Raw genomic sequence first — 22,506 nt, 5'->3', positions numbered from 1 at the left:
ACCTTTGACGAGGGGCTGAATTGTGAAATAAATTACTAATCCTGATATAGTGTTACCTCCCTTGAGAGGGGCATGATGATAGTGGGGGACTTTTTTATCTACTGAATTGGAGACCAAAGTACATGTTGGTAAATGATAAGGCTAGGAATTTTAAAAAAAAACTACCATTGAGTTTAATATAAGTATATTAGTACTTAAAAATAATGTTTGGTTTTCTATAGAAGGATTTCAGCCTAGTCTAGACATAGTATATAAGGTTTACATGATTTATCTATTGGCAAATATTTGTCCAAACATTTCCTTTAAAATGGAAAATAAAACCATGCTATCTTGGACATCATTGGTTGTAAAATCATAAAAAATCTCCCAGTTAGGAAAATTTCGTAATTCTGTTTCTTGTTCTGTATCCTTTCTTTTAATAATTAAATGTTTTTTTCTCAAATAATCAACAAATTGACAACTATATCCTTGAGAAGAGTACTTATGTTTATAAACCTGGATTCTTCTTGTAATGTCTATGACATGTGATTATAGCCTCATGAAATTCTCTATAATGTCCTGTTTCTAATACATGTATATAAATAAAACTTATTTTTATTTCTAATACTTACCTATATAAATAAAACTTATTCTTACATGATTCAAATTAACATGATCTCAGTTTTATAAGTAATCAGCTACTGGTAGACCACAAGTTGACCTCAGTTTGTGTAGAATTTATTTTAAGTAATGTTTTAATATTTTAATCATCACAAGATTTTTATTGAAGTTTTGACCACAGGACCAATAACTCTTGGTTTGGTTAGCCATCTGTTTCAATGGAGTTCTAGAACTTTACACTATTGAAGTTCTTTTACATTGACATCTGCTATTTAACTGTCTGTCCTATAATAAAGAGTATTATTATAATAAACTGATTTCTAAAGTATTAAAATATAGGTATTATATTTCAGGAATATTTTTTTAAAGATATAACTGATAAACTTATAAGATATACGTAACAATCTCATGTAATTTAAAAAAAAATCCTCTTCATTATGGTCAGCAGCACCATAAGCATTACCATTGTTGCTGCTGTCTTCATCCTTGTCATTATCATCATGTAATTTAAATAATGAACTTAAATCTTAACCTTATTGCAAGTGGCCACTCCTGCTTCAGCCACCAAGAAAATCAGTGAGTGCCTGCCATAAAATGACTTGTAATGTTGGAATCATTCAATCATATTACACTCAAACTAATATATTATAATACATTTATTGTAGGTGAAGGTCAAGTTTATCAATGGGGATATGGAAAATCATGTGGAGACAAGAACAAGCATCTCTTGTCGCCAACACTGGTGGAAAAACTAACAAATGTGGTCAGAGTGGCAGCTGGAGCTAGTCACAGTATGGCATTAACAGGTAAGAGTTATATTGCTGGACCTTCTGTCAAATGTGAGCAGAACAGCTGCTGTGGCTCATCGCAGTGTGGCATTTTCAGGTAAGAGTTATATCCTTACCATTACACTTCAACATTTACAGGTAGGCAAAAAATCAATACCATTACACCTCAGCATTTACAGGTAAGCAAAATATCTTTACCATTGCACTTCAGCATTTACAGGTAGTAAAAAAATCCATATCATTACACTTCAACATTCATAGGTAGGCAAAATATCCTTACCATTACACCTCAGCATTTAAAGGTAGACAAAATATCTTTACCATTGCACTTCAACAATTACAGGTAGGCAAAATACCCTTACCATTATACTCTCTATTAACAGGTAGGCAAATATTCTAACCATTTACTGCTAGGCAAAATATCCATACCATTACACTACAGCATTAACAGGTAGGCAAAATATCCTTACCATTACACTTCAGCACTTACTGGTAGGCAAAATATTCTTACCATTACACGTCAAAATTCACAGGTAGGCAAAATATCCTTACCACTAACACTTCAACATTCACAGGTAGGCAAAATATCTTTACCATTGCACTTCAGCATTTACAAGGAGGCAAAATATCCTTACCATTACACTTCAACATTCACAGGTAGGCAAAATATCCTTACCATTACACTTCAACATTTACAGGTAGGCAAAATATTCTTACCATTACACGTCAAAATTCACAGGTAGGCAAAATATCCTTACCACTAACACTTCAACATTCACAGGTAGGCAAAATATCTTTACCATTGCACTTCAGCATTTACAAGGAGGCAAAATATCCTTACCATTACACTTCAACATTTACAGGTAGGCAAAAAATCCATACCACTAACACTTCAACATTCACAGGTAGGCAAAATATCTTTACCATTGCACTTCAGCATTTACAAGGAGGCAAAATATCCTTACCATTACACTTCAACATTTACAGGTAGGCAAAAAATCCTTACCATTACACTTCAATAATTACAGGTAGGCAAAATATCCTTACCATTACACTTCAACATTTACAGGTAGGCAAAAAATCCTTACCATTACACTTCAATAATTACAGGTAGGCAAAAAATCCAAACCATTACACTTCAACATTCACAGGTAGGCAAAATATCCTTACCACTACACTATAACATTCACAGGTAGGCAAAATATCTTTACCATTGCACTTCAACATTTACAGGTAGGCAAAATATCTTTACCATTGCACTTCAACATTTACAGGTAGGCAAAATATCCTTACCATTACACTTCAGCACTTACTGCTAGGCAAAATATCCTTATCATTACACTTCAGCACTTACTGCTAGGCAAAATATCTTTATCATTACACTAATTCATTAACAGTTAAGCAAAATACCCTTATCATTACATTTCCAAATTTCCAAATTTAATAGTATATATAGATTATTACCCAAAATTTAGTAATTTGATCATCTCACTCTGAAATGAAAAAAGAAGTTCTTGATATGGGCCCATAATTTTTTATTTTCACAGTTGATTGCTTGATTGTACTGTGTTCTAACTTATATTCCAACAGAGAACATACTTCATGCTAATGCAGTCTTATAGATTAAGCCCCTTTATCATTTACTGATAGTTAATGTATGAAAACTTTTTTTTAAACATCTATTTCTCAAATTACTAATAAAGGCAACCACAGTAAATATGATCTTTAATTTTTTTTACATGGTATCTTATTGCTCACACTTCAGAATTGTGGACTTTATCTAAGAATATGATTGTATATAGTAAATGTCAGACTGGTATGATAATTGAATAAGGCATATAATAATTGGAGTTTCTCTGTGTCTTATTTTTATCCTAATTTATTTGACAACTCCATGTTTGACAGATGAAAGCCTTAATCATGTAATGATTGTTATGGTCAGTTATCCTCAAGCCATTTATCACTGACCAGCATGTTTATACACAATGACCATTACCGGTCATTATTCTATTTAATGACTGAGCATGTTGCTATTGACCAGTGGTCAATCAGAGAACAAATTCTGTTAAACATTGTAATTGTTGCATTCAGTGTTTTGTAAACATGTTGCATTTTTGTGAAGTGGGCTTTCTGAGAGGGGGTGTCATTATGGGAATTAGTTTTCGTTTAGAGATAAAATACCCATACATTATACCCAACAAGCTCCTAGTCTGTCGTTGACATGATTAGATTTAAATTGAAAGGCAGGGTTCTGAATGGGGGACATATAACCGTGAGAAAGAAGAAGGCTTGGAGAGAAATGGCTGAAATTAAAAGTACTGAAAATTTTACATATGACACAAACTGTAAGCAAGAGTATGGAGAAAATTATTTGAATATATATAATAGTATAATATGATCACTCTGAAACAAAATAAAAGGGCTTCAAATTTCTTTAGGGATACATGTAACATTATTGCTTAACAATGCAAATAATTGAGACTAACAGGGGAAAAAAACTTTTGATAAGAAGGGTTTTTATCATGTTCACAAATCGAATGATCATAAATATTCAGAATAGATGTGATTGTTATATAGATTTAGGTTCTCGTGTGTAATATGGCTAGAATAATGACAAATCAGTAATCAGTTATATTGTATCTTTAACCCTATTATATATATTATGTTTTATTTTTATGTTAAATGATTAAAAAAAAAACCGATTGTCATAAACTGATCAAACTTTTCTATGGTTATATAACATGATAACCTTTCTCAATCTGGATTTCTCTTGTCTGTATGTAGTAAATTCACAATGATAAACAATTTTACTGCCTTGAACTCTCAACAGTACTTTTAAAGTTAACTGTCCGTCTTTTGTCTCTTTGACGGAGGTTGCTGTAATTATGAAGCAATAAAGCACACCTGATAGTGTCACCACAGGTGTAACAACATCTAGTTAGCAGGGTCACACGATCCGTAAAACTTCTTATTAAAAATATCATAAAAATATACTTAATTAGGACCCTTCACTTCCTAAGCTGCTTAAAACCATCATAGCAAATTATTGGACAGTAAAATAAACACATTATTAGACATTTGACCTTAAAAGGTTGTTTAACAAATTGTTATTTATGAAAGATATTGTGATCTTTTGTGTAAGTTTATGAGCAAGGGTCATCTTAAGTTACCCTCCAGCTTTTTTACCTGGTTGATCTCTCATTGTTGGATGTTATATTTGATATCTGCGTTTCTGGCGTAACAAATAAAACATATGTTTTTCTATCGATGGTTATCGGCTAAAGTACATGACTAGTATCATTGTGTACAAGGCTTTTTCATGTTAATTGAATACATTATATTAATATTTGTTTTGTTGCTCCTTTGAACATGTGTCTCGGGCAGAGATTTATCCATAGATTCTGCATTTTTAACGGGATCGAATCTTTTGTCAATAATTAAAGTAGAGATCTCACAGATTATGATTTATTTAATATTTTAGTATGAATTATTCCCCTTTAACTGTTGCTTTGAAAAGATCATATATATAGTTGTGCAGTTTTGTAAGAACATAAGTTTTATTCCTTATCCGTAATTTTCAAGCTTATATTTATATATATATATACAAGTCTAAATTGAAAACTACTTTCAAACCTATGATTGCGTTGGATAAAAACCACAATTTTTATATGTGTGCATGTAAACCAAATTTCGTTGTAGAAGGGTCTAAATACAGCACAAACAATATTTTCCAAAAGACCAAAAAAGTGAAAAAGTATATATATATATGCAGTGTTTAAATTTTGCTATGATAAACATGCATCAGCCATTTTATCCATTCTCACCATATACAAGTTAAAGATATTCAAGTTCAACAATAATGTTATCCAACTGACCACATACTATATATAGCTATCAGTCAATATAATATGTACTGGTCTCTGACCTTTAGTAATTCTGTTTAACTTAAACCTCAGTCAATTTGCATTGTGATTTTGCCTATATATCTTTATTCTCATAAAGCCAATGCATTACATCTGTACAGAGAGAACAACAATAACTATTTACAATATATACAAAACAAAGGAGAGAGGTTACAGAAATCACTAACCAAGTACTGGTACATGTAATAGACAACTCACTTCATACAACTGACAGATTTCTGAGAGAACATTAATCAACCAACAATCAATCAGATTTCTTAGCCCAGGAGTCATTTTGCCCAACTCGCCACTTTCAAGTCCACCAGTTATCTTGCCCAACTCACCACTTTCAAGTCCACCAGTTATCTTGCCCAATTCACCACTTTTGAGTCCACCAGTTATCTTGCCAAAATCACCACTTTTGAGTCCATCAGTTAAATTGCACAAATCACCACTTTTGAGTCCACCAGTTATCTTGCCCAAATCACCAGTTTGATTCCCATCTGTTAACTTTTCTAACCTACTATTTACATGTTACCTACTTGTGAGCCCACCAAGTCATCTTGCCCAACTCACTACTTCACATATTATAGACTTTTTAGCTTATCAGTGATCTTGCGGAAATTACTACATACAATGTCATGTTGCAGACTTCAGCCTCCATCTAAAGATTACCGGTAATTATATATTTCAACTTAAGTTTATAAATTTCATGGATTTACTTAATATATTGTAAATTGATCAGAGTAGTAGTATTTTAGATAGAAAAGGTGACAAATTGCAGGAGGAGAACTCATTTGATATCTTAAGAAATGTGCTTATTATAATCTTTTCCCTACTAGTCAAGTATAATGTTCTTTCTTTGCACTGGATTTGTATAACTTAGTATGCCCTCAGTGGGCCTCATATCATTTGATAAGATACTTGTTTTTTAAAGGCTTAATCGTAATAGACTAAATTTTAATATTTTCAATTTTAAAAACTCTCATGTTCCATGTTATTTACTTCAGTCATTTTTATACTTTTATAGTACATGTTAGACTATATCAGTTTTCAAATTAAGTCAACTTTCACAACAGTAGAACATGTATAGTATAATATTTGATTAATTATCTATGCGTCCAGACTGACTTATCTAAGCTGAAATCAACACTTCAGAGAGGGTTATGTAAAATGTGTTTTAAATGTCTTCTGAACTTGTTGCATAATGAATTTGACATAAAACTCGTTTATTTTTCCCCACATTGAATAGTTCACAATGGGTTTCCCAAACAGCATACAATATCTCCACCCGCTCGTTAATCTTTGGGTTACACAAGTTACCTGTAATCAACACCTGACAGGTATTGAGCGTGAAGCATATGGTATTTTGATGCAGAATTAAGCTAGGTCACAATCTCTGATCTTTTTAAATGCATATAAAACTGCAGATAATGGGGGGAGTTATTGATAAATCTTACCCTTTTAACTTCCTATCCATATTGTAAACCTTTTGATGTTCCGAAAGCTTTTAGCTCAAAATTTGATGAAATGTAATGAATAAAGGATATCCCATTAAGGGTTGTGAATCTATCTTTTTATCTGGACTTTTTATGAAAGTTAATTACATAAACAAGTTTATTAAAATTGACCTGTATTGAAAATAACATAAGAGGACAGTAACTGAAGTCATGTTTTAACTGCTGTCTTCATTCTTAAGAGATCATGTGGTTGTCATTCCATTATACAGAAGACCATAAAAGTACAGACAAATTAGGATAAAAACTAATATAGATTTTATAAAGGAGGCTATAAATAAGTACAGAATGTTTTTAATAAGGTTCCATAAGATTCAATGCATAACGGATAATAACTCCCTGTTATTTAAGTTTTTAAAAAGTTCAATATAAAATTGTAATCTGTATTCCAGGGTAGTGAAAAATACTTACTTTGGGCTGTTAATGAATACTTGACCTGGGACTATTCTACTAACATAGTATATAAAAAGTCCCAGACTAACCAGAAATTTGAAAAAAAATAAATGTCTGCACAAATCTAATGGGTTTCAGAAGGACTCAGAATAAAACAAGTTTAAAGTATTAGCTGGCTTACAAGATAGTGTTTACTACACTTGTGATAATTTTATGTTTCCTTGTTAGAATTGTTTTTATATAACATTTGTCATCTTCAGGGTCCTTTCAGATGCTATGTGGTATGTTATTTGCTCATTGTTGAAGGCATTATAGTAACTTATAATTGCTAATTTCTACATCACTTGGTCCCTGGTGGAGAGTTATAACAATGACAATCATACCACATCTTATATTTACAAATATATTGTTGTAGTATTGTGGTTGTAAAGTGGACATATCCTACCGATAGGAGTCACTTGACACTAACATCTTTTCACAGTTCTGTGTTCATTGACAAGTTCTTTGCAGCAATTTGCAAATCAAATTGAAGGTCATATACAATCTTCAACCTAAAAAATATTTTTTTAGAGATATATTCAGAAATGTAGATATATTTGTTTTAAATAATTGTAAGGGTATCTAACTGTAACTGGTGAGTTCGGCAAGATAACTGGTGGGCACAGAAGTACGTAACATACAACTAGTGAGTTGGACAAGATAAGTGGTGGACACAGTGTATTGTTAAAACGTTTTAAAAGTGTGATGTGCCTGGATAAAATAATATCCTGAATATTGAAAACAGTATACCTTATACATAATTCTCAAGGTCAGGTCACGTAGTTAGATACTGTGTCAATATTTAATGAGAGATATATAAAATTGTAACTTTTTTTTTATATTTTGTCTATTTAATATAAAGTCTGAGTTTTTACCATATATCATTTTTTTTACTGCAGTATAAAGTTTAAAGAGAGATTTATATACTTCACAAAAGCACATTCTTCATTTACGATTGCAGTCGAGATTAGAATATTGCAATTTTTATTATTTAAAAAAAAAGAGATTTATATGCAGTTTAATGTTGAGACATGTAATTTTTCCAGCTCGTTTTACAACAAAAGCAAGATATTGTTCCCTTGGTTTGCAATTAAAAAGATTTACATCGGGCTAAATATTTAATTATATCAATTTTATCGTTAATTATAGAACGATTGTGCAGCCGATTTACACACCACCAGTAACCTATATCATATGCAGGTAATTATAAGTGATCAAGGTCAACAGAAAAAAACATAATCTGTTGCATAAAGTGATTGTTCTGCAGACTAAATGATAACCTGGGATCCAAAAAAATGAATTTAGTTTGATTACCCTTTCCTAATTATGCAGAAAAAACAACCTGCATTTAGTACTTAAACCATATCAAGTTACTATTGGTTCAAATAAAACTGCAGTTAACTTGTAATAATCTTCCACCATGCTGCACTGTAATGACATTTAAAATGCTGTGAGTGTAATCTGGGATGCACAAAGACTTAACCCCTACGACCTGCTGCACAATGCATGTTAGTGTTAAGTAAAGTCCATAAGTAAGATCAATGAAGTTACACAGCCCATCACTATTTATTATAATGTCAAGCTATTTTTTAAAAACCTTTTTACCTATTACAGGGAAGATAAAAGAGTGTATGATTATCTATCTTGCCACCCTGTTGTGTTTTATGACACGGAGACACATTAATTGTCATAGTCCTCCATGCACCTGTATTACATAACGTCCAGGTCAGACATAAGGGGAAACTTCTCAAATTTTTTTCTGTTTTTAGGTCAAGTATTTTTTTCTGTTGGTTTAAAGAGTATCTATGTTCTTGTTTAAATAGGAATAGGATTTGAAGTACAAAATTTGCTTGGGTAGTATAGTTGTGATATATGTAAAATTTGTTCTGCTTTGTTGTGCCTTTCATGTAGTACTATATGAATACACCAGCTGAATTAAAATTGATTGATTGATTAGTGTCTGCTTAAGTACACCACATTAGTGGACTAGAAAAACAATAATTGTTACTATATGATACCTCAAACTTGATCAGAGTAAGTCCCTTCAGTATAAATCACATCACTGGCAAAAGTATGGACCTTTAGCCTGGTAAGTCTGGTCAATACTAACAGACCTGCCAAAGTAACTAAATGAATTGTTCCCCAGCAACAGTTTAAGTCTCAAGTAAGCTTGTATTCTATTCATTCAGGTTTTCCAAAAATTGATGACTGACAGCAGACTTTTGAATAATTTGGTCCATCACCAAAATCAGAGATCTCTAGCCAATCTAGTTCCTTCAAATCTAACAGGCATCACAACAAAATTAAAACTTTGTTACCCATGCTTCTAGGGTAATTGTAAATTAACTTAAATTTCTATGAGCTATACAACTCAGTAAAGATATCTGTTTTTGTTTGAAAGATTTGCAATTGTGTTGGCAAATAAGAAAATTTGTATTTTTACTTCATGAAGACCAAAATAAAAAAAAAATCTTAAAGGTATAATTCATTATGCCTATTTCTATCGTGCATATCAAAATGGACTTTGTGTCTAAATTTTCACGGAAAATCAGATATAGAGCGAGAGATCTTCTGCATAGTATACCCTCAAGTTAAGGAAGTACATGTAGAAAGTATTATTAACTTGTATGAAATTTCTTATAGTAGCTTTTAAAACATCATGCTATGTTTAATTTGCCAATTAGGTGTAGAGGAAATCTTCACTTTGTACTGAAGTAATTTTAGAAGTTTATATTTGGAAGCTAGTATGAGTGCTGTTCTTGTTATTTGCCTTATACATTTGTAAACAAATTCTAAAATGCTGTAAATTCAGAAAATTCAGAAGAATAAAATGAAGAGATTCCAACCCAACAACACATATAAACTAAGACATGTGATTTTGTGATGGGTAAGCAGTGGCGGATCCTGACTAAGGGGATTATAAGGGTTGGAACCCCCCTCTTTTTTTTGGACAATCAGTTCATTTGAATAGGGACATATAGTTGGAACACCCCCCCCCCCCCCATATTTTTTCCCTCTTTAAAAAATGGATTTACCCCTGAATAATGTACATGAAAATAGAATTGGCAACTTAGATCTTGAAATGTAGCATCTATTGTATGTTGTCCCAAGTTTCTGTTATATGTCATTGATTAATCTCACATTTACCTCTGCAGCTCAACAACCGCTGTATCAAATTCATGTACTAGTTTCATATTTTGCTGTACCATTTTCTACTTATTTTTTTAAAATACAAAAAAATTGTTTACTCTATTTTGAATCCTAAAATTATGTGATATAAACCTGAAAGCATTTATGGTTTCTTAAAGTTAAAATTTAGTATCTAAGTTTTATAAAAGTATACTGACCCCAGATATCTATTTATATTGGGTCCTTATATACACCTGTATTTTTGCAGTTATTATGTCCTTTGACCTACTTACCATGGCAAAATACCAAACACATAATGCAGTATTATTATGTAAGGTCACAATCTGCTATCCAAATACTTGTTCAGGGTGAAATATGATTTTTTACACCTGAATGTGTAAACATCAGTGTCAATTTATTATAAATTATCCTGATTTTTGTCCACTTGAATGGTTGGCCTCTACAACAACTTGTATTGACTTAGTAATAGACTTACACGATAAGATGTCATGACCTTGTCCTGAGATGGCCTTTTATAAGTACAAGTATTGATTTGTAAACAGGGAAAATTACTGTAAGAATGTGTAGGGATATGTGTTACTCAGGGATATGAAATATTGACCCCCCCCCCCCCTCACTCTTGGTATAATGTTGTTTTACTTTTTTATTTTTTTGAGATGTAGGATGCTTCTATAATATATTATTTTCTATGAAAATTTTCAGTGCTTTGACCAAGGGACCAGACTTTTATTATACTTGACAACTGCAGTGAAAAGTAGGTTTTGTTTCTCTCTTTGTGAATTGAAAACTGCAGGAAGTTTCTTTTTAATCATAGATTCAAAATAATTTGATAAACCAGATTCTGTAAAAAAAATCTTTCATTCTTCTAAGTTTCATTCTCTGCTGACATCTTTTATTTTAACTGTTTCATTCTATCCAGAAATTTCATTTTGATAATAGAACAAAGTTAAATACCAACATCTGTTTTGAGCATTAGATAACTGATACTTAATATTCAAAACACAAATCACCTTCCCCTAGATTTCTTTGTAGTACTATAATCCAGACACAAATAATTTGATATGTTGGTGAATAAGATAAAAGTAAACTTTTCATTGACCCTTATATAAGTGAGGGCAGCACTCTATGTACAAGAGGTCATTAAACGGGGTTAGAATGGCATGTTAAGGGGCACCTGGCATAAAGTGGTTACTGACATATCAATTTGTACAGTAATCTGAACGGATATACTTTACCTACAGAAGCCAAACTTTCACTGATCCCTAACCACTTTTCACTGACCCTTGGACCACTGGTAGAACCATAACAACTCTTCCATGACCCCTTCAATAATTATCTAGTTGACCCTTTCCAACCTTGGAACACTTTCAAGCGCTAGGGCTAAGACCAGGGTGACCCCTGGGTAATAACGTATTCCAATAAAGGGCGATATGAGTGACAAGCGATAGATCAGTGTTGTCATATTTCATAGATCTACTTGGCTTGTCATAATTGAGTTTCATCTGCACACTAGCAATCCTTAATTAGATTGTAGTGGCCAGGGAATCAGCCTTTCCAAGTATGGTTTTCGTCAGTGTCACTGCTGTGAAAACAATATCAATGGCGATTATTATCCTATGATCAGTTGTAGATTTCATATATTAATCTAATATCTTTTATTAAAGAGTACCAAACATAGAAAAATGTATCCAAAAAGAATTAGTCAGTGATGGTTTGATGTCCTGAATTACAGACAAAATTAGCAGAATGTTATAATATAATTATACATGTATATGATTATTTTAATATTTCGACTTTATTTGGTATTTTGTATTATTCATTATGATTAGCATATACACAGTATTTCTGTCAGACTTAAAATGTAATGAATTACGAAAAGACTCCTTTCACATCATGGTTTAAAACTAGGATATAGAAATGTTTAACCCCTGTATCTTAATTTAAACATCTGGTGAAGACTTTAATACCACTGCATTTTCTGATACCACAAACTTTTAAGACATCATCCAAGATGTCACATAAATCTGTGTTATCAATCACATTTTTATGGTACATGTATCTTATGTTATACCTGCAATGTTTTATGTGAGGAAAAATTGTATTCAGGTTGATTAAGGACAATTGACAGTGGAACCAACAGTTAGGAGATTTAATGTATTGAATTGAAACTTGAGTTATCTCCCTTAGAGCACCTGTTCACTGATAGTAAGTTATAATATGGACTCTTGTAAAAATGTTATAGTACACTGTGAGTGAAGATGATATATTGACATGAATATGCATCTTTTGATATTAACTGAGGTTTACTAGAATATCCGAGATTTGATGTAGAAAGGGGGTCTGAGAATTAAGAATTAAAAGACCTTATTTTAACCTGAGACTACTATAACACAGTTTTAACACAAAATGGGCTTTAATTTTACTTTTACCTTAATTTTTCTTATGTTAAAGGGCAAGTGCTGATTAAGTGCACATTTAAAATTGATATAATCCTTAATACATCCATATATGTACCAATTGAATTTGGCACCATGTGAATTAAAGTACCACATTACAAATATATGATATCTATAGATTAGTATATAACAGGCTATTATTTCAACTTGGAATTATTTTTATGCCTCATTTTTCGGCACATCTGTTCCTCCGTCTGTTTGTTCTTTCCATCATCTGATCGTCCATCTGTCCCGCTCCATGTTAAATTTTTTGGTCGGTGTAGATTTTGATAAGCTGAATTCCAATCAACTTGAAAGGTAGTACACATGTTCCCTGTGATATGATCTTTCTAATTTTAATGCTAAATTAGTGATTCCCCCCCCCCTTTTTCACGTTCCACTGAACATAGAAAATGATAGTGTGGATGGGCATCCATGTACTGGGGACACATTTTTGTTGATTATGAATTTGTAGTTATTTTTTTAACTTTCTATAAGTTTTATATATGTATATAAGTTGTCTAAATATTAGCCCAACAATTTTAGATCTAAATTTGCAAAGCGGATTTGAACTCATGTTTCTGAGATATCATTGCACAAGTTGCCCGTCACTATGCCAAAGGCACTAGACCACTTGACCACCTAGACTCTAGGCTTCCACAAATTTAAAGATCTTACAAATTATATACTGTAAATTCAGAAATTTTTGTGATATAAAAAAGAAGATGTGGTATGATTGCCAATGAGACAACTATCCACAAAAGACCAAAATGACACAAACATTAACAATTATAGGTCACTGTAGGGCCTTCAACAATGAGCAAAGACCATACCGCATATAGTCAGCTATAAAAGGCCTTGATAAGACAATGTAAAACAATTCAAGCAAGAAAATGTTTTTATTATTGCGAAAAAATGAGACAGTTATATTCGCAATAATTTAAACTCGCATTTTAGTCTAAAATGACAAAATTGCAATAACAAATGCACGAAATAATTTCTGAATTTGAAGTATACAGGATGTATTTTCAGCCTTGTATTACCATCACAGGTTATCTGGTGTATAAAATCTGTCATAGAGTTGTCACTGGTGCAGAAGTTCTTAATTATATATTTATAGATATATATACATTTCATGAAACAAAGGAGAATTATATCTCTTGTGATCTTTTTTTTAAATTTTTTGTTTTTATTGCATATGACATTGAAGTCTGATATTTTTGAATTTAATGTAATCCAAAGCCACATGACAACATATAACAAAAGGAGACCCTGTTAAATCTCTTTCGCCCAGAATCATTTTCTATATCATTTTTTGAAGATAAAACCATTTTATATAAAATGATGCTTTTTCTCCTAATTGGCCTCCCTGGATAGCTATGTGTTTTATGGCTTATATTTTATCTAGCCCAGGGGTCATCTGGAGAGCATAACTAATTCAAACAATAGCAGATATTATTTTTTTAGTATTTGACAAATTGTCTATATGACCCACTTTCACAGGTGCATCTCTCAAACAAGTAATTGTTTAAAATGTGCATAGCTTTTTGTTTTTTCTGTGGTTAAAATCCTTAATTATATGGTTAATCTAGTGTTATGTCTGATTCAATTATTGCTATATTTTTTTTCTTTTCTGGAAATAAAACATATTGCAGAAAATATTCAAACATAAGAATTTTTAAATGAATTTTAGAATTTTAAGAAAAATTATTGCATAATTATAAGTTAAGTCAGAAATGATATGCAACTAAAATAAGGGGGGTTAATTATGATTATTTTGCTGTCTTCATAGATGCATGATATTATCATCTATGCTCATAAGATATGAAAGCCGCACTGAATTTTGAATATCAAATGTAATCCTGGTTTTTAAGCATTGGAATCACAAAAAATATTTTTTTCCAAAATACCAAAATATTTATAACATTATCTGCATATCTTTTAAGTTCAAATATATTTATTACAAAAACCTTAATCCAACAGTTGTTTAAATAAAGCAACATTTACAATAGATCATATTATTCAAGTTCCATTCAAAAACAGTGCACTTGAACATTTTTTTGTAGTTTAAAACTTCAGAATTATTTAATTGGTCTTTGAAAGTTATAAAAATTAAATTTAAATGGTATGATATAATTTGCAGAAGACAGTTATACAAAGTTTTGGTGAAATATAAAAAGATTTTTTGTTCAGTTCTTAGTAATATAACAAAGACTATGTGCTATGTATATTACCATTAAATATTTTAAAGTCAAAAAATGCACAGGGTAACACACTGATAATTGTAGAATAATTCTTATTGTATTTAAAAAGAATCAATTTAAAAATCAAAAGAAAACTGAATTTGACATTTGAATTTAAATTTTCAAAAAAGTTATATTGGGTCTGTCTGCATGTATGGTAATTGCATTTCACTTTAAATTATCTCCATTCAATGCATGGCTGCAGTAATTTTATCTGTCAAAATAATTTATTTGTAATCTTCATTTCTCAAATTCTTTCATAAAAGTTTATGCATTCTTATCAGGCATAAAATGATGAAATTTCCCACACTGGACGATGTGTTGTACTGTCCATAATTCACCTGTTGCAAATTAATACTTAAGAATAGGGGGATGGTCATCAGAGTGGTCACTACAATGTACCCCCGCTGACCACAAGTTCACATTGCAAAAATTTGGTGGGAAAATTATACAAAGAATGGGATTCAGTAATTTGAGGTTAAATAGTCAACGATAAACATGCAATTGTCCAGTCGCAGTAACAACAGAAAAACAAGTGAAGTGTCCGTAAAGACATGTTAAATAACTTGTAAAGCCGAGACTTCATTTGTCATGTCCGACTTATCAAAGCATAATAATTATTTCTTGTTTAAAAGGTAAAAAATCATGAAATTGTCATTGAAAATTATACAAATTATCACTATAATTTTCATTGATGCGGAACAACATATATTATGCATATAAAAGATGTATTCCGTATCCTCCTTTGATAATGTTTACATGTTTACATATTTTTGATATGAAGACTTAAAGTGAATAATTCATCATTTTATATATATTATTATATTATACCTGCCTTTTTTGTGAACAGATCAGTAAAAATAAAACATTAATTACCCTAAAGATATGTAAAACAAAGATGCATTGATAAATTTATTGAAAAAAAAAAGCTGAGTCTTGCGGTTTGAAAAGGAGAAGTTGAATAGGGTACAACTTGGGATCAAATTTGGCCAAAAAATCACAGCATTCAAAGCTTCTCAAATTTGCAAATTTTCTTTTGAAGCTATTTTTTTTTATATTTTCTTTTGTGATTGTTAATATTACCATTTCATAATCTAAACTGATATGAAATGACAGAATTTTCAGTAAAATGGTAGAAATTACTTAGAATTTGGACTCTTGGACTCTACAATACACACTCATAAGAAAATAGAGAACAGCCATCACCCAAATCCATGTTTGGGAGAACGTGTCACCTATGTTTTTTGTTTTTTAACTATATTGACTGATATTTTGTAAAACTGAGAGTTTCTAAAGTTTAAAAATTTAATTTTTTTATGATATTAATTTAAGTGGTTTTAATATTTTTTCAAAATTTGGTTAATAAGGTCAACAACAAAGCCTAAAAATGAACCTCACTCTTTAAGGGAATAAAACCTTTCTACTAATTACTCCACAGATATGGAAATAAGACAGATTTTGGATTAAAAAAAATTACATTGATTATTTCTGAGAAATTCATTTTAAGTGTAAAGATAATTAAAGCTCAGAACTTCCCTGGAAAGGTATACTAATTAATGTTGAAACTAAATGTAACATTTGTCTGTCTATGACATTTCCTCTGTATTAATGAATTGATACCACTGGCTGAGCTACTAAACTAGGATGCTGCAGTAATGTCCTCAAGGCTCCCATGTATCTGCCTTAGGCTGTCAGAAGATGGATATATGTTAAATCCTGGTAATAAAAGGTGAAATCCTGTTCATAAAACCAAGTTTTCTGTATAATTTGTTAGTATAAATGTACTGAAGTATTATTTCACTGGAGTTTTCTGTATAATTTTTTAGTATAAATGAACTGAAGTATTATTTCACTGGAGTTTTCTGTATAATTTTTTAGTATAAATGAACTGAAATATTATTTCACTGGAGTTTTCTGATGTAATTTCACCTTTATAATAAAATTGTTTACATCAGTGTTGATAGAGATAGATTTTAGTCTGACCATACACCTGCAGATTACATAATATCTCTGCACTTGATGTAACCCATAAAACATTCAAATGAACCCTGTCATTACTGCTCTGACATTTATATAGCCCTCCTGTACACTAACAAACATGTCACCCTATGTAGGTAAATATATGGTTAAGTTCAGGAAGAATTTGAATTTGAAGGATGCTGATATGAAATTAAGTCCATTTTATGCTAATTAAGTTAAAGTTTTTGATTGGTGCAGTACCTTTACTGTGTGTCTGTGACCTTGGACCTAATCCTTGTTGCACAGGTGTTTGAAAATTCAAATTAAAATAAGAATAGAGTTTTTAATTAGACATTTATATTCAGACTATCATGGTTTAGTGTGACATACACAGACTTCATAGTGAAAGGTAACAAATATCGGGATTAAAATAATCCACCGTACTGTGTAACACGGACAGGTTGAGTTGTATTTATCTTAAACACATTAGACAAAGTTAAATTAAATCTCAGTCAATCTTTCCCCAGTGAAGCCCATGTATTAAGTAAAGCAAATTAAGAAAATGAATTTCAGATCTATGCATAATGTGGACTACACAGATTTTCTAGCTTTTTGGGATTAAAATAACCTAGCTGGTGAAGTGTAAAAAAGGACACGTTGACTTGTAAAATTTATCTACTGAAAATTCAGAAAGTATTGCATGCATTTATTATTGCGAAGTTGTCATTTCAGACTGAAATTCGATTTTTATTTTTTTGCGATATTGAAAAAAATCCTGTTTAATTTATATAAAAATTTAACAGAATTGTTTACTCTTTTGTACTAAAAAATAGTATCGTTGGAAATAATCTAAATAAATTACAGGTTTTCACAATTGAGGACCAGAATATATTGGTTTGCATATTCTATCATACTGAAAAAGAAAGAAAATTTAGGATGTTTTTAATCAGAAATATTTTTTCTTTAGATTCTGAATAATTATTATATTTTTTTTTTTATTTAATCATGCTTCTTAATTTAAAATGGAATCAAAATACATGTATAACTTAAAATAACCACTCATTTCTTAAAGATAAATAACTTAATCTGCATTATTTGAAATATAATGTCCAAAAGAGTTGTCTCCCATGCGAACACAGAGAAGAGGAACTCGACAATTTTAAAGCAGTTCTGGAGAAGGGCAATACTGATTATAAATTCAAAAGGTTTTAGGCACATAACAAAAATGAGGATAAAAAAAATCATATGATTAAATTCACACCTGTACATAGAAGTATACAAGGAGGAGATAACCCATGCTATTTCACACAAACTAGATCACAAATCTTGATCATGTTTATGTTTCTGTCTGGGATAGATATAAAGTGGGTGAAAAAAAACATGTTGATAACTTTAGTATAAGCAAAGCTAACATTTGACCTGAAACGTTAGACCTTAGGTCAAGAGGTTAACTGCTCAAATGATACAGTAAAGAAAGAAAGATGTTTTATTTTAATGGTTGGAATTTGAACATTAATTGAGATTCTGTTATCACCTTTGAGATAATGTTTACATTAAAAGGGAAGATTTACATGTTTTATAGTATCTGTGTTTATTTGTGTAGAGTTACAAATTGTGATAAAGCAGTCTTTGACAAGCTCAGAACACTATTAAAAGTTAATTACAGACAATAATTTTCAGTTGCATAATCAAAAATGTTGTGATGATGAAAGCATGAAACCAGTGGCCTTCAGCCCAAATTTTAATAAGTAAATATGATCCAAAATAAAACACCTCCAATATTTAAAAAAAAATGAGATTTTACTCATATGACATGTTTTGCTTATTGAAAAATAATAATTGGTGTTTGAATACAATTTTAAAAGGAAAATAAGAATTCAGATAAAAAAAAATTGATTTATTAAAAAAGCATGGGTTATAATATTTGTAATAATTTTCGACCATATGTTTAATATGTAACATGAAGACAGTTTAGGGCACCCTGGTTGACTGAATCACTAATCCTCAGCTAATTCCTCATGCTCTGACATTTTCACTAGAAATTGTTTTTTAAATATCACATATCATTTTTCTCTGATTAATGCCTATGTATCCCAAAAGGTCACATTTGTCACTTTGGCCCCTCGTGTGCCATTGTTTCCCAGACAATTGGTTTGTTTCAGAACAATTTATTAAAGCCTAGGCTTTGCCTCTTTGTAAATTAAAGATTCCCTGTAGAAAATGTACTGAAAGATTGAAAACTATCTGCAAATAGCAAACCGAGAATGGCTCTTTGATTTCTACGTCAATAAAGCAAATCTAGAGATCAGAGGATACCAAAAATGTCAGCAACGTATCAGATATCCCATGAGGCATTGTAACATAAGTTCAGTTTTAGCACCTCCGGAGAAAAATTGAGGGAAGTGTATGATTTATAACATGATTATGATTTTATCTCGTCGTATCTCTGTTTTACCAAAAATGTTCATTTTATTTGCTATTTGAGAAAATGATAGCATTTTGTCTAACTCCAGATTAATGTAACGGATACCGTTCCTTATGGAGTATTTATGTTAACAGGAGGATGGTATCAGATTGCTGTGTATTCATAACAAGTGTTGCCATTAGACTGACTGCAGCTCTGTCCTTTTAATCCACTTTTGCACCTTTTTATTTTTTAAATAGAAATGAAATTGTTTTCTGTGTGAAGGTTTAAAATATCCATCCCACAAGGCATCAAAACATGAGTGTTCGCCTAGAAAACAGACATAGAAGTCATTTAGTGGTCTCACACCATACATGACATGGACATGCCATTTAATGTTTAGTTTGGAATTATTTTATTAACAATATTTTTTTGGAGGTTGGACATGAGAATTATGATGTCCTAATACCACAAGAAAACTTATGAATTATCTTTTCTTCTTTTTCACACAATTTTATTATATTAATTTAGACTAAAAATTTTAAGTGAAACTTGAAAGAGGAACAACAGAATCAGACACAGGCTTGCATCATAAGTCCCCTCTGATATTAACACACATTGACATCAATTGGAAATAATAGGAGAAAAGATAGATTATACTTTGACCATGGTCAGTCAGGTTTCATTGGTCCATACTAAGATAAATAGTCTGTCATCCTAGTTAATGCACTTAATGGTCAGTCATTTTAGACATGTAATGGTCACACTTCATAATTCATCTCATCAAATGTCTAGATCCTATTATGATAATTATAAAATACAGAAATAGCCATTTTTTCTTGTTAGTAAATCCTTGCTGAGCATTGAGTTTGGCAAAGGTAACATTTGTACCTTATATCATTAAGCTAATGGTATACATATACAGCTACTGGATAAACAAATTTGGCTGTTAACTGTAATTTCAGGAATTATTGTGAGGTTTCTATAAGTAATAATAATATGACTGGGTGGGTATCCCAATTTATAAGAACACCCATTCTGATGTCAGATATATTTATTCATGTATGCAGATTTATCTGAAATTGCAATGATCAATCTCTATTTTTTGTCCATTCTTCAAAAATTGCAATAATTGTGATAATTTCTGAATTTACAGTATATAAATTTTGAAGTTGAACCAATTTTTGGGAGACCATAGATGTATAAACCAATGTTTTATACATTCATCTATATAGATTCAAACTTGTTTTTTTCCTTTGAATAGTTTACAAAAGTCATTTAAATGGTTTTACACTTGTTTTTTTAGGGCCCTTTATAGCTTGCTATTCAGTGTGAGCCATTAGGCTCCATTGTTGAAGACCGTACTTCAACCTATAATGGTTACTATGACAAATTGTGACTTGGATGGAGAGCTGTCTCATTGTCACTCAATCATACCACATCTTATATCTATCTATTGGTAGATGTTTACATGATTTGTATTGTATCGATTTCTTTAATCTACTGTCATCTAAAACAATTAGGTTATTCCTGTTTATATAAGTGTAGAAATTTAACTTAAGTCCAATTAAAATATACTCTATCTTTCTTTTATGTTGTGAATCCATCCATTTGCTTTATTAAGTTTGCACAGATGGGAAAAATTTGAAGTTTTAACATTCAACTAAATGTTAAATTAACGCATATTGATAATGGTATTAAACAGCTGTAGAAATGCATCATACTTCATCAAATGATTTTTGTGCATTTGATCGTATTTTAGAAACATTCTCTCGGTAGATGCATCTTTAATAATGTATAATTCTCAAGGTCAATTCCCACAGACCCAATGTATAAGTAATCATGTATGTATCTAAAAGTACCAGCGTGACTATGTTATGTAAGTCTGAATGGTCCTAATGCTTTGAAATGTTAGTCCTAGTGATCAATTAAATAGATACTATAGTCATATTGTTTGGTGTTTGGTGTTTATCACAAAACTAATTCATAGTATCAGCTATTGTCATTTGGATGTCTTTGTTTTGATGTAAACTTTAAAATATTTTAAATAAAAAGGCACACTAGAGGGGAATTGTTCAAAGTCATGTTTCTATTTTAAAATCTATATGTTTGCCAGCTGAATTCAGAGGGACCATTTGTATTGCATTTGAAGAAATTTATGTACTAGTAATATAACAGAACCTTTGCTTGTTGTTTCTTTTTATGCCCCACCTACGATAGTAGAGGGGCATTATGTTTTCTGGTCTGTGCGTCCGTTCGTCCGTCCGTCCGTCTGTTCGTCTGTCTGTCCCGCTTCAGGTTAAAGTTTTTGGTCAAGGTAGTTTTTGATGAAGTTGAAGTCCAATCGACTTCAAACTTTGTACACATGTTCCCTATGATATGATCTTTTAAATTTTAATGCCAAATTAGAGTTTTTACCTCAATTTCACGGTCCATTGAACATAGAAAATGATAGTGCGAGTGGGGCATTCGTGTACTGGGGACACATTCTTGTTTTGGTCATGAGTTGTTGAAGCTACCTGTAAAAATCAAATAAGTTTATGACAACTCTAGAAGTCATTTTCACAAAAATAAAAGATGGCACCTAAGTTTGTAAAGCATAAATTCTGTCAATGATTTGGGATTTACTGTCATTGCATGAGTGAGTGTTCTCTAATTTCTCAACACACAAAATTTAACTCTTGATTGTTATTAGGAACTGATATCTTAGTCTGCAGTAACACAATTAAGAAATGATATCTAGACTTAGTCTGCAGTGACACAGTTGTAGAAGGACAAAAACGAATATACAGAAATGGAAAGCAGCATTCCAAAAAACACCAAAAAGAAGATTGATTAAAGCAAAAGCACTCATTTCAAAAACTTTGAGTGAAATCCTAACATGTGTATCAAGTATATAGTGATGTTTAGGATTGCATATTGATATCGTAACATCAGCTAACTCCTTTCAAGATAGAACCAGTATAACAAATGAGTCTATGCAGATTACGTCAAGCTTTCAAAGATGAGTAACTACAGAATAAGTCCAGATTTCAAAATTGAGTCACTACGGTATATGTTAAGATGTCAAAAATGA

At 31.1% G+C, this 22,506-nt stretch overlaps 1 protein-coding gene across 5 annotated transcripts in view; it reads left to right on the top strand.

Moving 5' to 3' along the window:
• The window catches only part of LOC134714911 (uncharacterized), a 97,029-nt gene that overhangs the window by 52,821 nt on the left and 21,702 nt on the right, over positions 1-22,506 (top strand). For all 5 annotated transcript variants that reach the window (XM_063576610.1, XM_063576613.1, XM_063576614.1 and 2 more), the window contains one exon: positions 1,266-1,406. In XM_063576610.1, coding sequence (XP_063432680.1) covers positions 1,266-1,406 — 141 coding nt within the window. The remainder of the gene's footprint in view (positions 1-1,265; positions 1,407-22,506) is intronic.

This window comes from Mytilus trossulus, chromosome 4, assembly GCF_036588685.1.
Source record: "Mytilus trossulus isolate FHL-02 chromosome 4, PNRI_Mtr1.1.1.hap1, whole genome shotgun sequence".
Lineage (NCBI taxonomy): Eukaryota > Metazoa > Mollusca > Bivalvia > Mytilida > Mytilidae > Mytilus > Mytilus trossulus.
Note: the sequence above shows the minus strand (reverse complement) of the source record. Positions and strands in the feature narration are given on the sequence as shown.